Source organism: Barbus barbus (assembly GCF_936440315.1).
Source record: "Barbus barbus genome assembly, chromosome: 14".
Lineage (NCBI taxonomy): Eukaryota > Metazoa > Chordata > Actinopteri > Cypriniformes > Cyprinidae > Barbus > Barbus barbus.
Window position 1 is genome coordinate 22,615,640 of NC_136742.1, and position 25,982 is coordinate 22,641,621.

Here is a 25,982-nt window from a genome sequence, read left to right on the forward strand (position 1 = left end):
AAAGCAGCTTTACAGAAAGCCATGCATAATAGCATGTTTTTTTTTTTTTTTACTAATAAAATGTATTTTTTCGTTTTATTAGTTTTGTTTGTACTAATAAAATGATGATTATTATTATTATTGCTTGCATGCTAAAATGTGCAATGCACAATTGTGGTCTTAATCTTCAGTTTAGTGTTGCACAGCTATAGAAACAAATCCCTTGGCCTAGATCATCCTAAATATAGCGAGTTACTACAGTAGTCAGATATGAATGGAATAAATATAGCTTCAAAAGACTGCATAGCGATTATTATAATTTAGTACATAGAGAATCAGATATCAGTCGAGATGGCTATATAATAGCCTTGATGGCCAGAGGCAACTTATACTCTTATGGTGCTCATAACAATCTCTAACGATATTTTTCTTGCAAAATAATTTCTATTTCACTTAGTATGAGTGATTTGTTTTAGAAAATATTCCTATGAGACTTGTCTGAACACTAGAGGTCCTCCAGTGTACTGCAGAGCTGCTGTAGCAAAGTGCGTGACAGCTTTACGACAACTGTACATGTGTTGCTTTACGACACACGCAATCGCTTTACGGAAGAGTATAGCATGTTCAGTTCAATGATGTTGACATTTTAATCCGTAGTTTAATGAAATAACTAACTGCAAATTTGAGTGTTTATCGTATACAAATTCTGGATTATTTGTAGCTTGTTTTCAAGATGGGAAAGCCGAAAAAGAAGAGTAAGTATTCACGACTAAGTTTAAGCAGAACGTTTTCTGTTAACGTTAGCATGTTGTCTAATTTACTAAGACTTGGGTATTGTATTTTTAACATCACATGTAAGGAAATGTTATATTTTTATTTAACACAAGCAGTTTCGTAAATGTTCGTCACTGTTAAAATGGCAATGTGACAGAAAGTTAACAAAGTCATGTGAAATAATACTTTTTTGGGTGTGTTTTGTTAAAGAAGCATTCATTTGAAAGGTAGCTAGCTACTTATGTTTTCTTACTATTTCAAAATTATAACACACGTATCTGTCAGGATATATGTTTGAAAGCATTTTGAGTCAGACGTAAAGTTTATGATAAAAAGTTGTAACAATCAGCCCGAGTAACTAGTTCTGTCCTTTAACTAGTCTGGAACCTGCATAGAGGTTGGTGTTTCTCTAACATTATCTGTCTTCTTAACTCTCTGTGTCCACCTTAGGTGACTTGAGTCGTGCAGAACTGATGATGATGACAATTGCAGATGTTATCAAGCAGTTGGTTGAGGCCCACGAACAGGGAATAGATATTAACCTTAACAAGTCAGTGCATTTTTACGCTTCAGAAACACAATTGGAACTGTTTTCTCACTGGATAATGGTAAACTAAGACTAAACTAAATGTTTTTATAGAGTCAAGACGAAGACATCAGCCAAGTATGGTCTCTCTGCACAGCCACGGCTGGTGGACATCATTGCTGCAGTACCGCCTCACTACAGAAGAGCCTTGGTGCCCAAACTGAAAGCCAAACCCATTCGGACTGCCAGTGGGGTAAATGAAAATGGCATGTTAGCCCTTTGATATTTGTATTGGGGTGGTGGAAAGATAATGCAGAAATGAAACGGTTGCACAGACTTTGATTTAATATTTCTTTGTAGATTGCAGTTGTCGCTGTGATGTGCAAGCCTCATCGCTGCCCACACATCAGTTTTACAGGCAACATCTGTGTGTGAGTATGACCAAAATAATGTGTCCTAGTATTTCTTTTACACTACCGTCCAAAAGCGTGTGGTTGTTTTTTAAACAGTTTCCAAAAACATTAATCAGCACACAACTGTTTTCACCACTGATAATGCTAACAAATATCTCCTAAGCACCAAATCAGTATATTAGGATGAGTTCTGAATGGTCATTTGACACTGAAACTTGGAGATTTGTTGTGAATGTAAATGCATTAAAATAGAGAACATTTTAATAATATTTCATAGTATTACTGTTTTACTTTATTTTTGATCAAAGAAAAATATAAACATAAGAGACTTCTTTCAAAGACATTAAACCACAAACAACACAAGCTATTCACCCTAAAGAATGGCACAATGAACCTTTTTCCATGTGAGCCTGCATCTGGTTCAAGCAGTTAACATTGTGTATCAGTTGGTGGGGAAACTTTTATGAGGAAAATATAATGATAAAACCGGTCTCAGTTTTAATGTTTATGTTGTGTTTGTTTTCATTTGCTGAAACAGCTACTGCCCAGGGGGTCCGGACTCGGATTTTGAATATTCCACACAGTCTTACACAGGATATGAGGTAATTATCCTTCTATATCCCAAAGCAATGCTAACACGCATATTTTTTATGAGTTTTGCGCTGATGTTATGCTATGTGCCTCTTACCCAGCCCACGTCAATGAGAGCCATCCGTGCACGATACGATCCTTACCTCCAGACTAGGCACCGAGTAGAACAGGTGAGTCATCTTCACTGTGCCTATTCATAAGCAGCATTTTTGGAATTGTACAGTTAAAATCTTAAGGGATCATGAGCTACTTAATGGTTTTGATTTTATGGTGTACATCTGTAAGGTTGATGATCCTCTCAGCTTTTCCTCTCATTAGATGGTGTTAATATCATTATGCTGCTGTGTTTGCACATCTAGCTCAAGCAGCTGGGTCACAGCGTGGATAAAGTGGAGTTCATTGTAATGGGAGGCACATTCATGGCTCTGCCGGAGGAGTATAAAGACTATTTCATCCGTAACCTCCACGACGCGCTGTCAGGACATACGTCCAACAACGTCACTGAAGCTGTCAGGTACCAGCACCCCATGATAAACTTGTCTGTGACTGATAGAATCAGGCCACCCTTAATAATGAGTTTCGTGGCACAAATTTCTTAGCGCCAGGAAAGGGCCAGGAACAGTCCATCACCTGTTGGTGACAATATCTTTAGTGGCATATATATATATATATATATATATATATATATATATTATCTATCTATATATATTTAATATGAATGAATTCAAGCAAAATTAATTTATTAATTTTCACTTAATTTCAAGCAAAATTTGATTATACATAACAGAAATAGCCTAACTATTTCTTACAAAGACTTGTGTGTTTGTGTGTGTGTGTGTGTGTGTGTGTGTGTGTGTGTGTGTTAAAGCATATTAGTTATAACAACGATGTCTCAGACGGCAGATAAAAGTACACAATAAATTAATGAGTGTGCTACAAATATACTCAGCATGGAAGCTCTAACATGTATAACGTACTAGAACAGACTTTCCTTTTAATGGTTGTTGGAAAACCCACTTAAAGGCGCATACCGTGTGCATACTGGCATGACAAGTGATATAAAATAAGGATCGGGCTCAGAAGAGCTGATAACGATCAGTTAAAAAATGTCTTTATTGGCCCTAATCCCGATCCTTGAGATCGGCTTGGGACATCCCTAAAACATATATTAAAATTCTCTGCTATTTTAAGTAACTTAAAAATACAACACTAAAAACTAAAAGTATTAAGTGAATTTAGGCATCACTTAAAATTTACTGGTCACACACACAACCATGCAGAGTATGACATGGAGTGAATGGAAGTGAATGGAATTCTTTTTATAATTCTGTGTACATAATCCACCTTATTTTTCAACGCAATAACATCACAGCAACAATTCCAAATAAGCCGTTTTCTGTGAATGTTCGAGATTTCTGGTTCATCAGCCACAGTAGGGAAATAACGAGAAGAATTACAAAGTGCAGTAAATGGTAAAACTGTTTGCACTACAAACCAGTGTGTTCATAATTAACATAATACATTAAAATAATATGGTAAAACACACCAGTTTACAATATCAAGCAGCAAAGCGAGCTGTTGTTTACAGCTAAAAAAAGCTGGAAGTGATTGACACTGGAAGCCAGTCCTATAAAACTTACAAATGGTAAATCCTGTAAGCCCTTTCTTACAGGAAAAATAAGGTGGATGAAAAGAATAGTAATATAGCTGCAAGCAGGGTAGGTATTTAAGCACATAAGGAAAAAGACATTTACATATTATTTAGCAAGCCTGTAAGCACCTAAATCAATTATTAAAAAAGTATTTTTGCCAAATCCAGGTGATTTACCATAGAAATATGATGTTTTTAAAATGTTTATGACTGTTATAGCGCCAGCTGTGGTCCGATCTCCCTGAAACTTTGCATGTTTGTTTAGAATCACCTGTCGCATGTGCCCAGTGGGTTTCATGAAGTTTTGAGTTTTCGTTTAGGCTTTATAGACTTTTGGGTATATTTGGACTGGCCCTTTTTCTAAAGCACTCCGTTATATCTTCCCAAAGGGTAAATTTCAACATGTTTTTGATAATATTGACCTAGAGAGTCCAGAGAATTGCACTGCGGTGGTTTTTTACAGACTGAGTGAAAAACCTAGGACTAGTTCGCAAAAGTAGGTTTTTCACATCTTCTCAATCATTTAAAAAACGGTTTGATTGACAGCAGTGGTTCTAGGGGCAATGTTGTTCGGAACGAGGAGGTCTATCATGCGATACGAATATGTGCGGAAAACTGCGCAATGTACAATCGTTTATGCCCTCAAAAAATGTGATCCCACCCCCCCAGTGGCCGATTACTTTCAAATTTCTCACAGACCTTGTGACCCCGAGTTTCATTCCGATCTGCCTCCGTTAACCTTGTCTAACAGGTGCTCAATCTTCATCGGCCAATGACTTTGATTTTTTGAGATGCTCAAATGTCCCCATAGACACTTGAGGCACTTTGAACCAAGACTGTGCACAGTGATTTTCATGTTGATAGGACAAATGGTTGCTTAGTTATAGCCATTTTCCCCTCATATCACCACCAAGTGGCCAATCTCCGCTATTTTCAGGAGTATAAGGACTATATTGTTCAGGAGTTATAGGCATTTTACTAAAAGTGGCCCTGCCCCCTTTGAACGTTTTGCCCTTTGCCACAGTGAGTCGAAAGTTCAACTTTTTTTTGGATAATTATTGATATTCACTCTCCAGAGAATCTTTCTGCACTGGTTTGGTTCGGATCGGGCGAAAAACCTAGGACTAGTTCGCAAAAGTAGGTTTTGCAAAATAGCCGAAAATTGTCCAGCATGAGCCAAGGATTCCAACGACACAAGACACTTGAGCTTGAGACTGGCGGTTTAGGAGTTATGAGCAATTTTGTACTTTCAATCGCTGTAGCGCCCCCGTCAGGACGATTGGGGCGAGCCTCAGTCATGTTGTAGGCAGTGTGAGTACTACCATCCCTCCAAGTTTCAAGTTTCTACGACTTACGGTTTGGTCTGATCAGTTTTATGTGGAAATCGCTCATCCGTGACCATTTTAGCAATTACAATAGGGTTTCAGCATGACGTGCTTGAACCCCTAATAATAAATAACACAAAAGATAAAATCATAAAACATAAATAAGAAATAAGAAATAGATTTGTTTAAAAAAAATAGCAAAAATAACAAATGAAATATAATATGTGGGTACCCAAGGAAAGACACAATTCTCTGTGGCATAATGTTGCTTGTCTTTGTAATAATTATCTATCATCAAATGTTGCTTGAAATAATAAAACATTTTCACATTAAATTTAAATTAAAAATTTAGGCAACACAAAATTATAATATATTTCAATTTTACTGGCCATACACAATTATACACAGTATGAAATGTGGTGCAATACTTTTTATTACTCTGTGTACATATAAAAAACAATTAACATAAAAAAATATAAATCAGAAACATAAATCAGAAATATTATATTTCTTGGTTACAAATGGGCACATTTAACAGTGTTAATAAATTATTACTGAGCATTTCATGATGACATGGGTAGTCTAAATGTAAAAATAGGGTGATAAATTTCCAATATCGGCTGATATACAATATCGACCAATACAGATAAAAAAAAACTTTAACATTGACCAATGACTGATGTGACTATTATGTAATGATGAATGCCTACTCTTCAGAAGTAATTACACATAAATGTACTTGTCTTCAACCCATTACACAACTGGTCCAAGATCAGTCAATAAGTGCAGGAATTAGAGTGCAAGAGTTAGATAAAAGCAGAGGGGATGGAGCAGCTGTGTTGTCTTATGTGTGTCTGGGGAAAATCACTAGTTAATAAGCTCTGACTTGGGACCTGTGGTTTTGTTGTGGGATAATGTAAGTCAGTATATGCAAAATGAACTAATGCAGGCCTAGGATCAGTTAAAGCACTGGGCCAAAAATCTCCTGGTGAGCAAATTTGGTAGTGTGGCAATATTGGGAGGCTTTTGAACCAGACTTTCACTTTCAGAGCAGCTGCATTGGCACTGCTCTCTGCCTAGTCACAGAACAATAAGACAGAATGTGGCATTTGGACTCTTTGCTTAAATGATGATGACAAGATAAAGAGTGTTATTAGTCACATCTCCTGATATGTAATTTAACAGTTTAGCTGACATTAACTTGCACATTTATGTTTAACCAAGCAAATAAAAGCCTTCTTTTCACTTTGACCATTAGTCTAAGTCCGTCTAAAGATGACGTATGTGATTTCCGTACAACTAACTTCACCAGCAAAATTTTACAAAAAATTATATATTTTTATGTTTGATAAGATTTGATATCTTTTCAAAAAGGCTTTGCGTCAGTTTTGAACAAGTGATGACATCAGCTCCCTGAGGAAAGCAAACTTTTTGAAGTTAGAATGAAAGGCAAAAGGGATGATTGCAAGATGTGGATAGACTGCCACTGCAGGGCGCTGTTAGTTTATTACTGTGTTTTTTGTGTTATTTATTTTCTTGATAGAGCGAGAGTGTGTGTGTGTGTGTGAGAGAGAGTGTGTGTGTGTGTGTGTGTGTGCACGTAGGCAGAGGTCCACAGGATTGTCGGCACACCACAGCTTATCAGCGGGTTTGTTAAGATGACACGATTGCCATAATTGTTCTGCCGGCTAATCAGCCAGAGATGGGGGAGACAACAGTTCGATTTCAGGCCCATTGCTTATCTCAGCAGAGGATGTGTGTGTGAGGGAGAGAGAAATAAAGAGAATAAGTACAAATGAGAAATGCTCTGTTGGTTTCATAACTACATTGTCTGAAATCTGGGGATAGAACCAGGAGCTAAATGGATAGAAAGAGTTTTTGGGCTATTAAATCTCCATTAAAACTTCAGAACAATGTCAGGCATGACAGGAAGCCAAAAACCATGCATTTCAGAATTATTATTAAATTGATGCAAACCAATACAGTTGGCCAATTGAAACCAGTTCAGTCGTAAAATAGTTTTCATATTATCATCAGAAACTGTAATTGGAAGATTTTTCCATTTTATTGAGAAGTCTTTTTAAAAAGCCATTTTAAAAGAGTTTTTTGTTTGTTTGTTTGTTTTGTTCATTTTGTAGTTCAATCGTACATTATACACACGTACATGCATAAATACATAGCGAGAGTGTGTGTGTGTGTGTGCGTCCAAAATATAATATATATCCAAAAGTATTGGAACAGTAAGGCCAATTCCTTTATTTTTGCTGTAGACTGAAAACATTTGGGTTTGACATCAAAAGATGAATATGAGATGAGAGATTAACATTTCAGCTTTTATTTACAGGTATTTTCATCTGATACACAACTTAGAAGATACTATAGCACCTTTTGTTTGAACCCACCCATTTTTCATGTTACCAAAAGTATTGGAACAGATAGAATTAACATAGATTAATGTGAAAAAGACTTCATATTTAGTTGCAAATCCTTTGCTTTCAGTAACTGCATCAAGCCTGTGACCCATTGACATCACCAAACTTTTGCATTCTTCTTTTGTGACGCTTTTCCAGGCTTTCACCGCAGCCTCTTTACTCCCTTCAGTCTCTTCTTTAGCAGGTAAAATGCATACTCTACAGGGTTTAAGTGTGGAGATTGACTTGGCCAGTCTAAAACCTTCCACTTCTTGCCCCTGATGAACTCCTTTGTTGTTTTGGCACTATTTTTTGGGTCATTATCTTGCTGCATGATGAAGGATCTCCCAATCAGCTTGGTTGAATCTTTCTGTAAATTGTCAGACAAAATATTTCTGTAGACTTCTGAGTAAATTTTGCTGCTGCCATCATGCGTTACATCATTAATGAAGATTAATGAGCCTGTCCCAGAAGAAGCGATGAAAGCCCAAGCCATTACATTACTTGTGTAATGTGTACTATAATGTACACCTGTGTACACTGTGTTTCAGATGAGCTTGTATGTTTGGGATCATGAGCAGATCCTTTCTTTCTACAAACTTTAGCCTTTCCATCACTTTGGTCCATAAAATCAGTCCATAAAACCTTGTCCCAGAATTTTTGAGGCTCGTCTCCTATTCTTCTTGCTAATGAGTGGTTTGCATCTTCTGGTGTAGCCTCTGTACTTTTGTTCATGAAGTCTTCTGCGAACAGTAGATTGTGATACCTTCACTCCTGCCCTCTGGAGGTTGTTGCTGATGTCACTAACAGTTGTATAAGGGTCTTTCTTTACAGCTGTCACAATGTTTCTGTAATCAACTGCAGATGTTTTCCATGATCTACCCATTTGAGGTGTGTTACTTAGTACACCAGTGGTGTCTTTCTTCCTCAGGAGATTCCAAATGGTTGTAGTTGCTATTGCCAGTGTTTGTGCAATGGTTTGATTGGTTTTTCATCTTCTTCCAGCTTCACAATTGCTCGTTTTTCACCCATAGACACCTCTCTGGTTTTCATGTTGGTTACATGTCTAACTAACTATAAATGCAGTCTGCATGGATCTGAAACTGAGCGCAGACATTCAGTGCTATTTATTGTTTGAATAATCAATTAATAGGACACACCAGGGCAACAAAACACACCTGTCAGTCACATGTTCCAATACTTTTGGTGACATGAAAAATGGGTGGGTTCAAACAAAAGGTACTATCTTCTAAGTTGTGTATCAGATGAAAATACCTGTAAATAAAAGCTGAGATGTTAATCTCGCATCTCATATTCCTCTTTTGATGTCAAACCCAAATGTTTACAGTCTACAGCAAAAATAAAGGAATTGGCCTTACTGTTCCAATACTTTTGGAGGGCACTGTATATATATATATATACATATAATTTTTTTTTTAATGGTTTTGAAAAGTCTCAACAAGGCTGCTTTTTGGATCAAAATACAGTAAAACCAGTAGTATACCAGTAGTATTACAATTTAAAATTTATGTTTTCTATTTTATACATTAAAATGTAAGTTGTGACCCTGGACCACAAAACCAGTCATAAGGGTCAGTTTTTCAAAATTGAGATTTATACATCATCTGACAAATGAATGAAATAGGCTTTCCATTGATGTATGGTTTGTTAGGATTGGACAATATTTGACCAAGATACAGCTATTTGAAAATCTGGATTTTGAGGGTGCAAAAAAATCTAAATATTGAGAAAATCGCCTTTAAAGATGTCCAAATGAAGTTCTTAGTAATGCATATTACTAATCAAAAATTAAGTTTTGATGTATTTACAGTAGGGAATTTACTAAATATCTTCATAGAACATGATCATTACTTAATGTCCTAATGATATTTGGCATAAAAGAAAAATCAATAATTTTCACCCATATAATGTATTTTTGGCTATTGCTATAAATATACCCCAGCGACTTAAGACTGGTTTTGAGGGCCAGGGTCACATTTATTTCTATGATGGTAAAGCTGAATTTGTAGCAGCCATTTACTCCAGTTTTCTGTCACACAATCCTTCAGAAATAAGCTAGTGCTCAAGAAACATTTCTTATTATTATCAATCAAGTCAAGTCACCTTTTAACAATACAGATATCAATGCTGAAAACAAATCCTGCTTAATGTTTTTGTGGAAACCATGATACATTTTCTTCAGGATTCTCTGATGAGAAGAACATTTAAAAGAGCAGCATTAAATTGAAATTGACATATTTTGTAGCATTTTTAATGTCTTTACTGTCACTTTTGAACAATTTAATGTGTCCCTATTAATTTCTTTATAAAAGAATGGATACATGCATATATAAAATAGTAACAGAAGTTCTGAGCTGATATTTTTTCCCCAGATACTCTGAACGCAGTAACACCAAATGTGTCGGCATCACGATTGAGACCAGACCGGACTACTGCCTGAAAAGACACTTGAGTGACATGCTGGCCTACGGTTGCACCAGACTAGAGATCGGCGTACAGAGTGTTTATGAGGATGTGGCTCGTGATACCAACAGGTCAGAGTTTGTTGCTTTTATAATAAGGGCCATGCCACAGACTAGACTAGAGGATGAGTGTTTGATATTTGGATAAACTTGACCTTGGGATGCTATTAGCATAACTTCCAGTGAGTCATTTTGTTCCAACAGATTTTGGCTCATGTTGGTAATTGCAGTTTACTCGTTTGATTATGTGTCATTTAGGAATTACTTCGAAGGATTAGTAGACTTAGCAACTATGCTAATTACTCCATACTTATACTCTTTGGTTAGTAGTTAAAAGTGCTGTGCTGAAGGACAGAGTGGAATTTAAGTGACCTTGTAAAAAACATGATTAATTAGAATATACAGCCATATGACCATTTAAAATGTGTTTTGGTCATTTATGTTTCGTCTTATAAAACTAAGGATGATATTTCTTTAGTAACTGCATGTATCTTGGGCATGGTTGGGCATATTGGATTTATGTACTAAGAACTAAATGTACTTACTGAACTTACAAACTTTTTCCAGAGGACATACCGTTCGGGCTGTGTGTGAATCTTTCCACCTGGCTAAGGATGCTGGTTTTAAAGTTGTAGCCCACATGATGCCAGACTTACCCAATGTCGGTATGGAAAGAGATGTGGAGCAGTTTATAGTAAGTACTTTATGGATCAGTGTAATTCTACTGCATTCACCTATAAAATCTGCCACCAAACACAATGTAAAAATGGCAAAATGATTAAGCATGGAGTCATTTTATATTTTGGTAATATTAATCTTTTACTGGTCAAAATTGTTTGGTGTACAATACATCAATAGTTCACCTAAGAATGAACACTCAACCTTGAAAAAACAACCTTTTTCTTCATGCTGTTCTAAACCTGTTAGACTTTCTTTTGTGGGGTGTTTAGAAACACAACTAAAGTAGAAAATCTTTGGTGTCATTTACTTTCATATACACTACCATTCAAAAGCTTAGGGTTAGTATGAAAAAAAAAAAAAAACTTTTTTTTAAGAATGCATTAAATCGATCAAAAGTGATGGTAAAGATATTTATGATGTTACAAAAAAGTATATTTTTCTCTTTATCAAAGAACCCTGAAAAAACGTATCACAGTTTCCAATATTAATAATAGTCAAGTCAAGTCACCTTTATTTATATAGCGCTTTTAACAATACAGATTGTGTCAAAGCACTTAACAGTATCAAATTGGAGGATATAGTGTCAGTAATGTATAAAAATAACATTAAACAGTCAATTTTCAGTTAAGGCATTTCATTATTGAGTTCAGAGATGTCATTGTCTAGATCAGTTTAGTTTAAATAGTATCTGCTAAATCAAATTGACGATAATCACTAGAAATTAAGTGTCCCCAACTGAGCAAACCAGAGGCGACAGCGGCAAGGAACCAAAACTCCCTCTGTGACAGAATGGAGAAAAAAAACCTTGGGAGAAACCAGGCTCAGTTGGGGGGCCAGTTCTCCTCTGGCCAGGAGATAATTGTTTATTTATTGTTTTAATTAAAATTTTAAATGTATAAATGTATTTATTTCTATTTCATATTGTTGCAATTTCTAACAATAATAGTATTATGTAGTTAGGTATTATATTTTTAGTTATTTTCTTTTATTTTAATTTGAATTTTTATTGCATTTAAGTCGAGGTCTTCACTGGGAATATGTCCCCGGGGCTCATCCAGGTGTGCCGGCCTCTGCTGAAGATCAGGGACAAATTATCTCCCGGCGCCGATCCACCATCTGATCCGGACACGGACTGAGAAACAGAATAAGAAAGAAACAGACAAATTTTAGTGTAGATGCTATTCTTCTTACGATGTAACGAGTACATCGTGTGTTATGGGGAGTGTTCCCGGTTCCGGTTGATCTAATTAATGCAGCCTAACAATCCCAATTTGAATAATAGAAGAGTATTAGTGTGTTATGTGTAAGCCAGGTTAAAGAAATGTGTCTTTAATCTAGATTTAAACTGACAGAGTGTGTCTGCCTCCCGAACAGCGTTAGGTAGATTGTTCCAGAGTTTGGGCGCTAAATAGGAAAAGGATCTGCCACCCGTAGTCGATTTTGATGTTCTAGGTATTATCAAACGGCCAGAGTTTTGAGAACGCAGCGGACGTGGAGGACTATAATATGATAAGAGCTCGCTCAGGTACTGAGGAGCTAAGCCCTTCAGGGCTTTATAAGTAGTTAACAAGATTTTAAAATCTATACGATGTTTGATAGGGAGCCAGTACAGTGTTGACAGTACCGGGCTAATACTTCCTGGTTCTAGTAAGAACTTTAGCTGCTGCATTTTGGACCAGCTGGAGTTTGTTGATCAAGCGTACAGAACAACCACCCAATAAAGCATTACAATAGTCTAACCTTGAGGTCATAAATGCATGAATTAGCATTTCTGCATTTGACGTTGAGAGCATAGGTCGCAAGATAGATATGTTTTTGAGATGGAAAAACGCAGTTTTACAGATGCTAGAAACATGGCTTTCAAATGAAAGATTGCTATCAAACAGCACACCTAGATTCCTAACTGATGACGAAGAATCGACAGCAGCCGTCAAGTGTTAGACAGTGTTCTAGGTTATTACATGTGGGGTTTTTAGGTCCAATAATTAACACTTCTGTTTTTTCAGAATTTAGCAGTAAGAAATTACTTGTCAGTTTTTTATATCGACTATGCATTCCGTTAGTTTCTCAATTTGTAATTTGAATAAAGAAAGTCATGCAGGTGAGGAAATAATGACACAATTTTCATTCTAAAACACTTTCAAAGTGCTACCTGAATAATCATGTTTGGATTACTTCAAATAAGCCTCAAGCATAAGCTTCAAGAGGATTATGGGAAATAGTGCTTTGTAATTTAAGGTCCTCAAACTTGCAACAGTTTATTCTGTAAGTTCTTTTAATGAACTGAGGAGCTGAGTGACAGACTCTTGAGTGACAGAGTTTGCATAGTGCACTTTTTTGTGAATTTTCAAAAATGGGAACGACAGTTAAGGGGTTAAATGCACAGGTTTATCTCTGTATACCTCACAGGTTACGCAGGTGGTTTTCAAAATGTAATTTTCATCAACTAAAGGACTTCAATTAATCAACATTTCTGTGAAATGGCTGTTGGGATATCCAAAATTTCCATATTACTTTCGGGTGCTCTATTAACTTTGACACTCAAAGTATCAGAAACTACTGAGCCATAGTCGTCATCAAGCAGTCTTTCCAGAAGTATTAGGGCAAGAAATGAGAAATCATATATTGCTCCTTTAGAAAAGTTTGAATAAAAAATAAATAGCAAAATGAAATAGTTTCCCATATCACACAGCCCTAGATTACAATGCGGAGAGACAAAAAGTGGTTGTACACATGAGATGTACAGTATAGGAACCCCCTAACATTTCTATCCGGAGGAGAAATCCACTTTTATGGGGTGCAGTAGCTAATTGTTTCATAGCAGGAATGAAGGGTAAATGAAGTGGGGAGTGATGTGCCATGGCAGGCTGCTCTTTTATGGCCTCTGTCAGTGTCCAACTGTGACGCATTGGTTTGCATTATCAGGGGCTTCATTATGTGAAGTGAATAGAGCATTCATTATCGTGGGTTTCATTACCGAAGCATGGAGATCCAATCAGTGACTGTGCTCTGGAACCCATTCAAAGTGCTTCTCTCTGACAGACTATATTAAACACCAACCGGGAGCAATCCAGGTGCCAACAGGTTTCTTTGATGTCTTAAGCGAACACTGTCAGTGCACGATCTCTGGAGTTTAGCGATTTTAAAGCGGGTGATTATTTCCCATTAGGACAACAGAAGAGCAAGTGAATGACGTTAATGTTGCATAAGAAACAGCGTGATTAACTGAGTGCAATTATATAAATAATATTTTGCATTAACAGTCACATAAATGCCACTTAACTGTAGAAGAGCACCATTAACTTTTTATTGCAATCATCCAGTCTCTAGAGTCTCGGAAGTCATGTGTCTCTAAAGCTAAAAGTCTTCGCTTAGATTTTTACATTGTTATACCAAGCCCACATTACTCCTACCTTATTTTCCCCCTGGGACGCTCTTACTGCCTCCACACTGCTGCAATCAACTGCCAGCTCCAAAATATTTGGACAGCAATACCTTTTTACTCTTTATTTGTACAATTTGTAATTGTAATATTGCAATTTGAGGCTAAAGGTACAAACAGTCTATTTGAAAATATTCCCTTTTTTACACTTTTGTGACTTGTTTTGGCCCCTTTTAATGTTAGTGTTTCTTGTACCAAACAAAACAAAAAACTGCATTTGGAGGCATGAATTCTGATTAAATAAAATGTAACCAATGTGGTTCTTTTACAAGAGCTCCAAAGAGAAAATAATTTTTTTTTTAATCAAACTTCAGGAAAGTTGCCAATAAACGGTTTAGGATTTTGCTCAACAATTATTTGTGCACAATCATTGCCCTGACATGACATTTTTAATGTGGCTTTAGGATAGGGATGCACCAATATTAAAGTTCTTGTTGATACCGATAATACAATTAATTATCATGTTATGGTCATTAATCGTCAAATTACGATATTAAAATTCTGGCTAATACTGAAGATTAATTAGCATGTTATGGTGGTTAAACAATAAATTTCCTATATTATTCTAACACAGATAAAATGATTAATCATCATGTTATGGCTGTTAAGTGATAAATGACCGATATTTAAATTCTGCCTAACACAATCAAATATTTTCATGTTATAGTCATTAACCAATAAATATAAAAGTTGTATATTATTTTGTCTAAATAAATTAAAAATAAAACAATAAAAACTAAAATTATTTAAGCATCACATTGTAACGTACAGTATAAAAATGTACTTTCATGTTAATATTTGCTAAAGATTATATTTAACCATGTTATTAAATTAGTGTTATTTGTATTTTGTACGCTCTGCAGTTAAGCACAAGGCAAGGCACCTCTTCTTTTCAATCTGTAGATTTGAGTCTGCACGACCACATCCTAGAAAACTCGCTTGCAATATAATATAATATTCAGTGTGTTCTTCAGAACAAAGTGCCTGCCATTTTATTTTCCACTTCATATTCCTGACTATACTGTTGCTTTTTTAATTACATTGAAAAGCACCTACTCAAAGCACGGTTTTGACGATAATCGGCTCATTGCTTTTCCATTCCGCCTATTAATTCCGTCAGTGCTTTATTAGAATCCGTTTCACGCATAAGTTTCAGTGTATATTAATTTGTCTCTCACACACCCGTTTTGATATCTCTGTGATAGAGAGCCATTAGAAGGCAGTATGTCAGAGCAGGAGAGAGGGAGATTAATGGCTGTAGAAGGTGGTCTCTGACCCCACCACTATCAGCTCTTCTCCTCCGCCACCGTGTGCCCACACAACCTCACCTGTGTCACCCACCAGCAGCGCTCGGCCGGTTTATCTCACCTAACCTGCTTTCTCTGATGCTCGTGCTCTCCTCTTTCCCTCCCTCTTCCGTATTTTCTCCCCCGCTCTCCGTCACGCCTCCCCCCACCTTTCGAGACGGGAACCTGTCGGCGCTATCTCAGGACAAGTATGCTGTGGAAAGGAGCGTGGCTCTGTGATAACGGAATCCCATTACTGACTCGTCCGACTCTCACTGCTCACTTATCAGACTGTTTGCAGGCTCCCCTCTCTACATAAAAAATAACACTCAGCGTAAATATATCACACAAAGACTCATTTCATTTGACTCTTAGAGTAAGGAGAAGCTCAAAGTGCATGGCTAGTCGTGACTCAAATAATCCGTCATTTCAATTTGTTTGTTAAAGGCAACTGTTTTTGTTTGTTTGTGCTATTTAGAGTTTAGACTCATGCAGTCTTAGTTTAAATGCACCAGTGCCCAGTTCGATGATTCACTTGTGTGTCAGGAAGCAGGACAGTACCAATTAAATGACCACTGACATTGTCTCTTTGATTGTAATGGTTACATTTCTGAGTGTGCTCTGTGACCCCTGAGCTTTTCAAAGTGACAAGGGTAAATAGATTCCCTCCCATTTATCCGTAAGTAGAAGACGTAAGCAAGATCAGTGATGGAGGTCATGAGACTTTATTTAGCAGTTTACCAATTCTTGAATGTGAATGATGTTACTTTCCAAGTAAAAAGCTAGTACAAAGCCTATCAGCAAACAATATAAGAATTGTCTCAGGAACTCATGCCTACAGCTTTTTATTCAGTTTAAGATTTCTTTAGGAACAATATTTTGAAAAAAGATAACTTGTAAATATATTCACAAAATATATATTTAATTTTTGCTGTTATAATTTTGAAAGTTATAATACCGTAAGTGAAGTCTTTATTATGAGTGGGCAACCGATATGGATTTTTCAACGGCAAATCCCAAAAATTAGAGTGCAGGGTGACTTATGGCTGATATTATGCCAATATATCATAAATATTTTAGTTTTATAATGTCAATGAAAAACTGAAAAAAAAAATTTACCCCTAAATATTTAATTTAAAGTTATTTTTGAGGTTTTTATCAGTGTTGCAATAACAAACTCGTGTACTCATTACTGGTTGTAGAAGTAAGTCTCATGTTTGCACTGCTCTGCTAAAACTCTTTTCAACTATTGTCTCTGTCACCAGGAGTTTTTTGAGAATCCTGCATTCAGACCAGACGGGCTCAAACTTTATCCCACACTGGTGATTCGAGGCACTGGATTGTATGAGCTGTGGAAAACGGGCCGATATAAGAGCTACTCCCCCAGTGCCTTAGTGGATCTGGTAGCACGAATTTTAGCGCTGGTCCCACCATGGACTCGTGTGTATCGTGTACAGAGGTAAGGCAGTATCTAAACCTCAAAAATTGACCCCACAAACATGAAGGAAAAGCTCATTCTGTTTTCATGTTGTGGCTGAAATTTGGCTGATATTACTGTTTTTTTACGATTGCTATGACAATTTTTTCAATACTTTTAACAATTTTCCTAAACTCTTTACACAGTTAGCACAACATCCGTCTGTGTAGACTATACAATTAACACTTTTCTTGTTACAGTTAACACAGATTTAAAATGCTTGAACTTCTCTTACACACAAGCTCAGTCAAGACCAAAACCATGTAATTCCATTGATGTTAGTGTTATGATATTGTGTTTTGTCAAGTGTGTATTGTAGGTGTGTTGGTGCATTAAGAATTTAGGAAAATTGTTAGAAGTATTAAAAAAAAATTGTCATAGCAATCGTTAAAAAAAAATGGTCAAATCTATGCTATTTTGTATAATAATGAATTTTAAATAAAATACTAAAAACTACAATAATTTTAAATCAAATAAGTGAGTTTGTGCATCACAACAATATAAAGTATTTATTATGAGATGTCAAATATTACATTTATAATTTATTAAAGATTACATTTATTTTTTTATAAATTATTGGTGTTTTGAAACATTAACTTTAATTGAGTGTTAAATTATGGCAATTTGAATGTAAAAATACAGGAAATGTGTATTAACAATTAAATATCCAATATCAAATGATATTGGTAAATTAAAAAAAGAAAACTCTAATATGAATAACCAATATGGTACCAATGTATCATGCATCCCTAATTTATTATTTACCCAAAACAGAAGTATTACCTGTTGCCTTGCGTTCATTCTAATGTGACCAACTATTAGTTTTGCCAAGCTGATGATCTCTGGCCTCTTTCAGGGACATCCCAATGCCATTGGTGAGCTCTGGGGTGGAACATGGGAATTTGAGAGAGCTGGCATTGGCCAGAATGAAAGACATGGGCACTGAGGTAACCTTAATTATCAATCACCTAGTTTGTTTGTCGTATGAATTCAAGGCTGTTAAGTACAAGCTGTTTTTGATTCTTGCAGTGTAGAGATGTACGAACCAGAGAAGTGGGCATACAAGAGATTCATCACAAAGTTCGACCATATCAGGTATTTCACGTTCGGTGTAAACAATTAGCAGAAACTTGTTGTTAAAGCATGTAGAGTTAGCGACTGGAAATAATTTCTGTGCTTCTTGTAGGTCGAGCTGATCCGCAGAGACTATGTGGCTAATGGAGGCTGGGAGACCTTCCTGTCTTATGAGGACCCCGAGCAGGACATTTTAATTGGTCTCTTGCGTCTTCGTCGCTGCTCACCACAATCCTTCCGGCCCGAGTTGAAGGGTGGCGTTTCCATTGTCCGGGAGCTGCATGTCTACGGAAGCGTGGTCCCTGTCAGCAGCCGAGACCCCAGCAAGTTTCAGCATCAGGTAGACACCTTATTTCTACCAGTAAAACATAGCAAAGTAACTTTACTGTCACTTGGACAAATGGCAAACACATGATTTGTCATTAATAATGGTTAAATTGAAAAACCACTCCTCTTGCATGGAGATAATTGTGTACATTTAAATATTTCATTTTTATTTAAGGCTTTTGTCTTTTCGTGTATTTTACATAGCCTCACTGACTGCACATTCTAATGTTCTTTTTCTCCTCGTGTGCATTTGTAGGGTTTTGGGATGATGTTGATGGAGGAGGCTGAGAGGATAGCCAGGGATGAGCACGGCTCTAGCAAATTGGCTGTTATCTCAGGTATCAAAAATATTCTCAGCGTTAACAGAATGGCGCATTTATTTTGTTGATTCTTCTCTTGCCCTCGCTAGAAAAGAATGAATACGAAATTTTGACATGCACCTCCCCAAATCAGCTGCAGGATGGAGATAACAGCAATTGGAAAAATAAATGAAAATCTGTATTCATATTATTCTGGCTCTGATGCTTTAATGTGAGGGCGTGATAACTTTTGTACTCTCATGTCTGACAAAGAAAGCAAAACAACAACTGTAGAATGTATTGGAAATACAGTGGGGTTTTCTTGCTTTAAGTATTTTGAATCTGCATGGCAACATTGGCTGAAATGACTGTTCCTCTCAAATGACTAAAAAGGGTGATATTCTTTTTCCTTCAATCAGTGTAAATTCATTAATATCAAGATATATATCGATATAACAATTTAAAATAACTGTTTTCTATTTTAATATATATATATATTATATTTATTCCTGTGATATCAGAAATCATTCTAATATGCTGATTTGGTGCTCAAAAAACATTTATTTTTTAATGTTGAACTTTTGACAAATTGAATTTAGTCTTTAGTCCACATAACATACCCCAGGGTGCCTCCATTAGAGCATGTAATATTGAAAGAAAGATTCTGTTCTACTGTAAATCTGAATATTTGTTCATTGTTCATGTTTAATTTTTTTTTGGTTCAGGTGTTGGAACAAGGAATTACTACAGAAAAATGGGTTATGAACTGGAGGGGCCATATATGGTGAAAAACCTTTACTGAAGCAGAGAGGAATCCCTGGAGAAAATTGTTTGACATGCAGGACACTGACTTTAAGGGGATCTTTACGGACTGGGCATGAGGACTACAGAGAGTGTGTGTGTGGTCACCACAAAGCAGACCGCACTATTCTGTTACATGCCAGCCAAAGAGAGTATTCTGTAGTTCTCTTATGAAGACCATGATGCAAGTATCAGTGCTTGTTATACTTGTGCTTAGTATACTTACCAGTGCATTTACTTCTCTGAGATAACACTCATTATTTTTGGTTTCTACTGACAACATTGGACATGATGGAGGAAAAAAACTGCAGAGGCTTTGAGTTATCCCATTATAAAAGCGCATATTTTTCACGTGAATTTCGGAGGGGAAAATAATTCATGCTTGGCACATATGATTAATCCACCATTTTTCCTGTTCTGTTAATTTTGAAGATGGATTAATTGCATTTTCATGTTTTCTTGGCTGTGCATGAAAAGTGTTCATCTGGACATTTTTTCATTGTTAATAAAGATATTTATCCAGGATTTCAGTAATTATCACATGATTGTACATTGTCATAAATCGCATGTTGGCACAAAGGCAGACGATTTGGATGGAGTCATAATACAGCCATCACTGAACATTCAAAGGAATTAATGGGTAAGAAATCATCCGCGGCACTCTCCTGTGCAGCTCAGATATGAAAAACTGTCGCCAAAATGATTGAAATTCAATTGCTTCTATTTTTGACAGAATGAAAAGTTCACTGGAACTACTCTTCTGCGTTTTAGTGTCTGTCACACCACCAATTTCTGAGAAATGCGTGGCGAGCTCTCCTCCGCAAGAGACCTCATGATATGTCTGCTGATGGGTTTTTACTGCTTCATTTGACATCGCAATACCAGATTATATCGCTATCTCTGTCTGTGAGTCAAGGTGTCAGGCGAATGATGACCGACCACCCTTTAAAGCTAAGCTCAGTCAGGTCACACTTATAAGAGGTTTGTCATCAGAGAAATGGCTTCCAATAAATGGCAAGATGTTGTTTTGCCACCACCCCACAATAAAGTGATGATTTAACAATGGTTGATCTCGTAGTTTCCCGGCACAGACCCTTTGTTAGGACTTTAATGGTTTAATAACCTCACCGTTAAAACGATGAATAGTGGCACTGTCATCCTACACACCAATCAGCAGCTTTCACTAAATCTCTTTTAAGTTTTAACTAGACAATCCCATAACAGATTTCGCTAATTACACTGGCTCATGAAGGTCATTTATTCCTCTTAAGTAAAATCTTACCAATGCAGATTTAATACTGATGTAGCCGAGATGATGACCTCAGAGAATGAACAAGTGCTGTGTTTGGATAATGTGCATATTTCGCCACCGAGGTCAAGATGAGCCATCGCAGTGTTTCATTTGCAAACCAGCGAAGCGTGAGGAAAAGGGCAAAGTGTCTTTAGAGATGGAAATGTCACAGATGAGATCCACTTAGAAGGATTCTCAGACGCTTTATGTTATTGCGGTGAGGCTGTAAGGTTTCGAAACACTTGAACACTCTCAAAAGTCATTAATATTCAACTTTGGCATTATTATTGACCTTCATCAACTCAGCACTGCAGTAAACTGCTCTTTGTCTTGATCACAGAGATCTGTTTAAAAAAAAAAATCATCTGATTTACTCTTACAGAAGGTTTTTCATTTTCTAGACCTGAGAACTATTGAACACAAATTGAGCCAAATATCATTTATATCCATCACAAAGGGGGACTTTAATTTCCTGTGGAAGATGGAGCACTTTCCCCAACCAGAATACCATCTGATGCATCCTGTAAAGAAAACCATCTACAAGACTGGCCACTAAAGCCACAGAAACCATGACAGTCCTGTCAGTGGAAAACAGGCGATCTGAATGATTGATACTTGTGCCATTTTTCACAGATACACATTACAGGAAACAAAATTATTTCCCCTCCAATCTAGATATTGAACATACGCCACCAGCTATGAAACTTCAAAGGTTTCAGTCATTTTGACTTTCTATAATTACACTGTCGCTTCAAGGTGGCGATTTAAGGTGTGACCATTCTGAATGCTCAGTTTCACGATTATGACAGGCTATCCTTACAAGCATGAAAGCTGTGTTACAAATTCTACAGATAAAGCAAGTTTGGACTGGGACAATGTGTTTTTCCACACAATACTGTTCCTTAGTTGACTTCTCAATAAATACCTAAAATTACATTCATTAAAAACATCACAAAATAGAGCAAAAGCTTAGTTATACTAATAGGGCTGCACGATATTGAAGAATGCAGTATGATAATGCTTTAAGTGTGTAAACTTTTAGAAGTACTAAAATCATTCTATTATCGCAAGTCATGAAATGCATATAGCAATTTATTAACTTGTGATATTTGGATAAATATCATGCAGCCCTATATACTAATTGTATTGAAATTATAGAATAATTCATAAAGCATCACACAGTAACAGACACACAGCACAATGAAAATTCAAGGCAAATAACACAAATCTATAAATCTCAATTTCAGCTGGATGAACAGTTGTTCAAATAACCTGGTTTGGCTTCATTTTCAAGTTTTTCACTGTATAAAGGAGACTGGTTGTTAGCATTCTGCTCTGAGGTCAGTGCATCTCTATGGCACGCCGGACCCTCTTCTCCAGCTGGTCTGCCGTGGGCCGGATGTCAGGGTCAGAATCTAGCATGTCCATCAGCAGCTCGCACATAGCAGGGTTTGGAGGCAGCGGCAGTGGCGGAGCACGTCGTGCTCTCATAGGGATGATCAAATGCAAGTCGGGATTCTGACACAGAGCCTCACCTAACGGGATGAGCCAGCGGCCTCGCATTACATATGCACCTACAACACAGAATAAACAGGAAACAGATGTTATGCTTAATCAATTTTCAAGCATTTTGTGAAACAGGTCCTTCATTCATTCCTGTCTGAGGAGTTTCCTTTGATCTCCCAATTAGTGCATTTGAATTTGCACCATTCATTACAGTTCAACAACACTAAAAAGCAGCAATAAAAACAATCCAGTGCATTTCTTCAAAGCACATGCCTGGTACAAACACATTATTATTCACAAAACTTCAAGGCAAACCCACCACACAGAGAGGTTAATGGGTGGAAGGATGTTAATTGCCCTTATATAAATAAGCAGCACCATCTGACCTTTCTGTACGCCTGCTAGCAACACAGAAAGTCGCTGGGTTCGAGTAATTACGGAGGACTGCCTGAATAGCTTATGCACTCCATCCAAACCTGCATCCTCAGACCACTTTAGTTTATCTGAGCTATTATGCATTAAGATAATGAGCTACTATGTCAAACTCTCAACAACAAAGCTTTCACAGCGGTCTAAAGTGGTCTGGATGAGGTAACCAGTAAGAGGAGAAACCGAAATAGCCACCTGCCTGCCAATGCTAGTGAAGCGAGGCTCTGAAAATTGTCAGAAGTTCTATTCCTGTTCCTAATTTTATTCCTATTTCTGCAAAGTAGCTGTGACAATTGCAAGATGGTAGGTTTTATATTAATCTTCAAACCCATCATAAGACCTCATTTACTGCATATACAAGTTCCTATTTCATTTTAATCATAACAATGCATGCATCATGGATCTAGATTGAATAAATAACAAAGACGAAAACATTAAATGGATAATGCTAAATGAGCCAAAGTATACCCGCCCCCGCCTCAACTAACCCAGTTGTTCTTGATTGCTGCCATCCTCAAGGAAAGTGATTCTCTCCAGCACAGCCCAGAAAAGCACACCCAGAGAGAAGATGTCAGCCTGGGCTGTATAACTACGCCCTGCCCAAACTTCTGGAGCCATATAGAAGTCTGAGCCACAGGTAGAGGAGAGAGCCAGTCTACTCTGAACACCATCTGTAGGATTGTCCACCATCTTACTGAGGCCAAAGTCTGCCACCTGTAAGACATAAGGAAGACGTTAACATGGTTTTAATAACTAGAACCACCTTTTAGATCTGGGGTGTGAAGCATAATTTTCTTTTTCTTTTTTACATTTATACTGACTATGTATTTAGTTAAATATTGAATAAGTTATATTAAAATAATATAACATTTCAAATGTACATATTTAAAAAACCATTCATATGGTTTATAGGTTTCATAGGGACTCGGGCTATTCGTGTTTTCTAATCTAATATTATTGACAAAACTTAAGTTTTTTTACTGCAATAAAGCCGCAAATATTTGTGCATTGGAAAATTTTGGAAACTACAAAAGCATTTATTTTATAGATAGCATTTATAGATAACTCAAATTCAAGATAAGCCCAGGGCAACTTACTATCCACTTTGTGCTATGCCTAATATTTGACTGGTACACATTTAGAGCACAATTCATCTGTCGCTTCAAAGCACACTACATTGATTGTCTCTACATGCAATGAAACATAAAAACTCATTATTTGAAACTTTAGAAGAATGGATTTTAAGACCATCCATTTCAAACTTTATCTGTAATGTGATTGTTGTGCTAATATTTGTATTGATTAACAGAATAGGCTCAAAATTCATTTCGTGATTATACAAAAAAGTTTTTGGGGAAAAAAACATGATTAATTATCAACAATAATCCAAACACATTTTCTTATCATCCATCGCATAAAATGTTCTCCGGGCACTTCAAACCATGAATTGTGTCTTATATTGTAGGGCAATACCAAAGGCTTTGTCTATCATGCAAATAGAAGTTCAAAAGTACTTGTAATGCTTTGTTATTTATCACAGCCAAGTTATAAGTGGAACACTTTCCATGCCTCCGGACTAATAAAAATTATAAAGGGAAAGGGGTAGAAAAAAAAGACAATGTGGCTCTAAAAGCAGAATAGACCATTTCAAAAACAACATGAAAGCTTGTACAAATGCAAATCGGGGCCCATGACAATTGCACTTAGTTTGACTCCATAAGCTATTAGCATTTTAACTAATATTATAGTTTCTTAGATGTACATGCTTGTAACATTGCAGTAAAATAATAATTTGATATAAAAATATATATTTAGATTGCATCCTTTTTGTACCTTCATGACCGGTCCTGTTTTAGTAAGACTGACAAGAACATTATCTGGCTTTATATCACGATGCACTATTCCATGCCTGTGCAGGAACGCAATGGCACTGCCGAGTTGTTGAACCACTGCATAGTTGCACTCAGCATCCGGCGGCCTGGATAGGATGTACTGGCTTAAATCCCCTCCTTCACAGTACTCCATCACCAGCCAAACGGCAAAGCAGTGCCTGGGAACCTTCTTTGTGGACATCAGCCTCCTCTTTGACCTGGAGGGATTCCTCAGTTGGGTTTTTGAGTCTTTGTCCACCACTCTCCCTTTGAGAGCACTCTCCACTAAATCCAAAGGTAGCCTCCCTGATTTCAGGGGTTGCAGTGTTCTAGGTCCAGTCTGTAAGAGGCAGTTGTATAGAGCGATAACATTGGGGTGGTTTCGTGCTGTGATTCTCATAGCCCACAGTTCCTGCAGGTAGAGCTCTATACTCTCTGGGCTACAACATGGTAGGCGTTTAATGGCCACCGTGTCGCCCCTCTCGCCCCACCAGCCAGTCTCTGTTACATGTCCCTTGAAGACCACTCCATAGCTGCCTCGTCCCACTTCCTTTTGCAAAGTGTAGATATCATCCATCCTAGCAGCCTTTGTTGTTCACTGCACAAATGCGATATTCACAGGCGTTCTCAGGTGTTGAGTGTTTTATTTCATTGTTCTGATATTACAAGTAAAATAAAATTAGTTGTAAACAATAACTACATAAGTATATACACACACACACACACACACACACACACACACACACACACACACACACACACACACACACAATATATATATATATATATATATATCTCTGTGTGTGTGTGTGTGTGTGTGTGCACAAATACATACAGATGTTAAAATGTAAACAAAGATATTAAAATGTAAACAAAGCCCTTTAACTGGACAACTTAGCTGTATGTTTTTACAGCTCTTATGAACAATACAGGATTAAAGTAAAGTTACTTGTATAATTATATAAATATTCCCATTCCTTTACAACAGCAGAAAGACAGAAGTAATCAAATTATTGAACTACTTTAGCATTTAACGTTACACTCATGTTGCTTTTTGTCTTTGTCGACAATCTGAATGAATTTACCGTGAAACTGCGGCAAACGGAAAGTGTCGTTGCTCAAAGTTTTTTAGGTTTTTGATCCAAGTATAATTAATATAATAATATAAAAACGTATTAACAACGTGCTATCTCACCACACTTATAACTATAACAACTTGAACAGCATAGCAACTTACATAACAACGTACAACATAAACAGCATTTCCGTAATAACACTTCCGTATTTTTTTAGATCTTCGCGCGTCTGGTGCTGTCCTGCGTTTCTATTGGTCAATACCGTTGCA

General features: G+C 36.8%; 2 protein-coding genes across 4 annotated transcripts; one reads left to right on the plus strand and one right to left on the minus strand.

Moving 5' to 3' along the window:
• Positions 1–564: 564 nt before the first annotated feature.
• LOC306880135 (elongator complex protein 3) lies at positions 565–20,065 on the plus strand. 2 transcript variants are annotated; one of them, XM_079433462.1, is made up of 15 exons: positions 565–734; positions 1,204–1,303; positions 1,394–1,532; positions 1,640–1,710; positions 2,231–2,294; positions 2,385–2,453; positions 2,643–2,797; positions 10,064–10,225; positions 10,721–10,847; positions 16,828–17,021; positions 17,896–17,986; positions 18,069–18,134; positions 18,226–18,453; positions 18,697–18,778; positions 19,465–20,065. In XM_079433462.1, exons 1-15 carry the CDS (start codon positions 713–715, stop codon positions 19,539–19,541), a joined length of 1,647 nt encoding a protein of 548 aa, XP_079289588.1. In that variant the 5' UTR covers positions 565–712; the 3' UTR covers positions 19,542–20,065. The 2 variants fall into 2 exon arrangements, with proteins under 2 accessions (XP_079289588.1, XP_079289589.1); XM_079433463.1 differs by having other exon boundaries at positions 570–734; positions 1,394–1,545.
• A 1,202-nt stretch (positions 20,066–21,267) lies between these two features.
• LOC306879881 (serine/threonine-protein kinase PDIK1L-like) lies at positions 21,268–25,928 on the minus strand. 2 transcript variants are annotated; one of them, XM_079433109.1, is made up of 4 exons: positions 25,875–25,928; positions 24,600–25,293; positions 23,255–23,480; positions 21,268–22,405 (listed from the first exon to the last, which is right to left on the minus strand). In XM_079433109.1, the coding sequence occupies exons 2-4, from the start codon at positions 25,212–25,214 to the stop codon at positions 22,173–22,175; spliced, it is 1,074 nt and encodes a 357-aa protein (XP_079289235.1). In that variant the 5' UTR covers positions 25,215–25,293; positions 25,875–25,928; the 3' UTR covers positions 21,268–22,172. The 2 variants fall into 2 exon arrangements, with proteins under 2 accessions (XP_079289235.1, XP_079289234.1); XM_079433108.1 differs by having other exon boundaries at positions 21,269–22,405; positions 25,723–25,909.
• Between the last annotated feature and the right edge of the window lie 54 nt (positions 25,929–25,982).

Coding starts and splice junctions, on each gene's coding strand:
- LOC306880135 (XM_079433462.1), top strand. CDS start 713: ATGGGAAAGCCGAAAAAGAAGA. Junction 17,987..18,068: donor TGAAAGACATGGGCACTGAG/GTAACCTTAATT, acceptor TGATTCTTGCAG/TGTAGAGATGTACGAACCAG. Junction 18,779..19,464: donor CAAATTGGCTGTTATCTCAG/GTATCAAAAATA, acceptor TTTTTGGTTCAG/GTGTTGGAACAAGGAATTAC.
- LOC306879881 (XM_079433109.1), bottom strand. CDS start 25,214: ATGGATGATATCTACACTTTGCAAAAGGAAGTGGGACGAGGCAGCTAT. Junction 23,481..24,599: donor AAACAGGACCGGTCATGAAG/GTACAAAAAGGA, acceptor TATGTCTTACAG/GTGGCAGACTTTGGCCTCAG. Junction 22,406..23,254: donor CAGCAATCAAGAACAACTGG/GTTAGTTGAGGC, acceptor TCTGTGTTGTAG/GTGCATATGTAATGCGAGGC.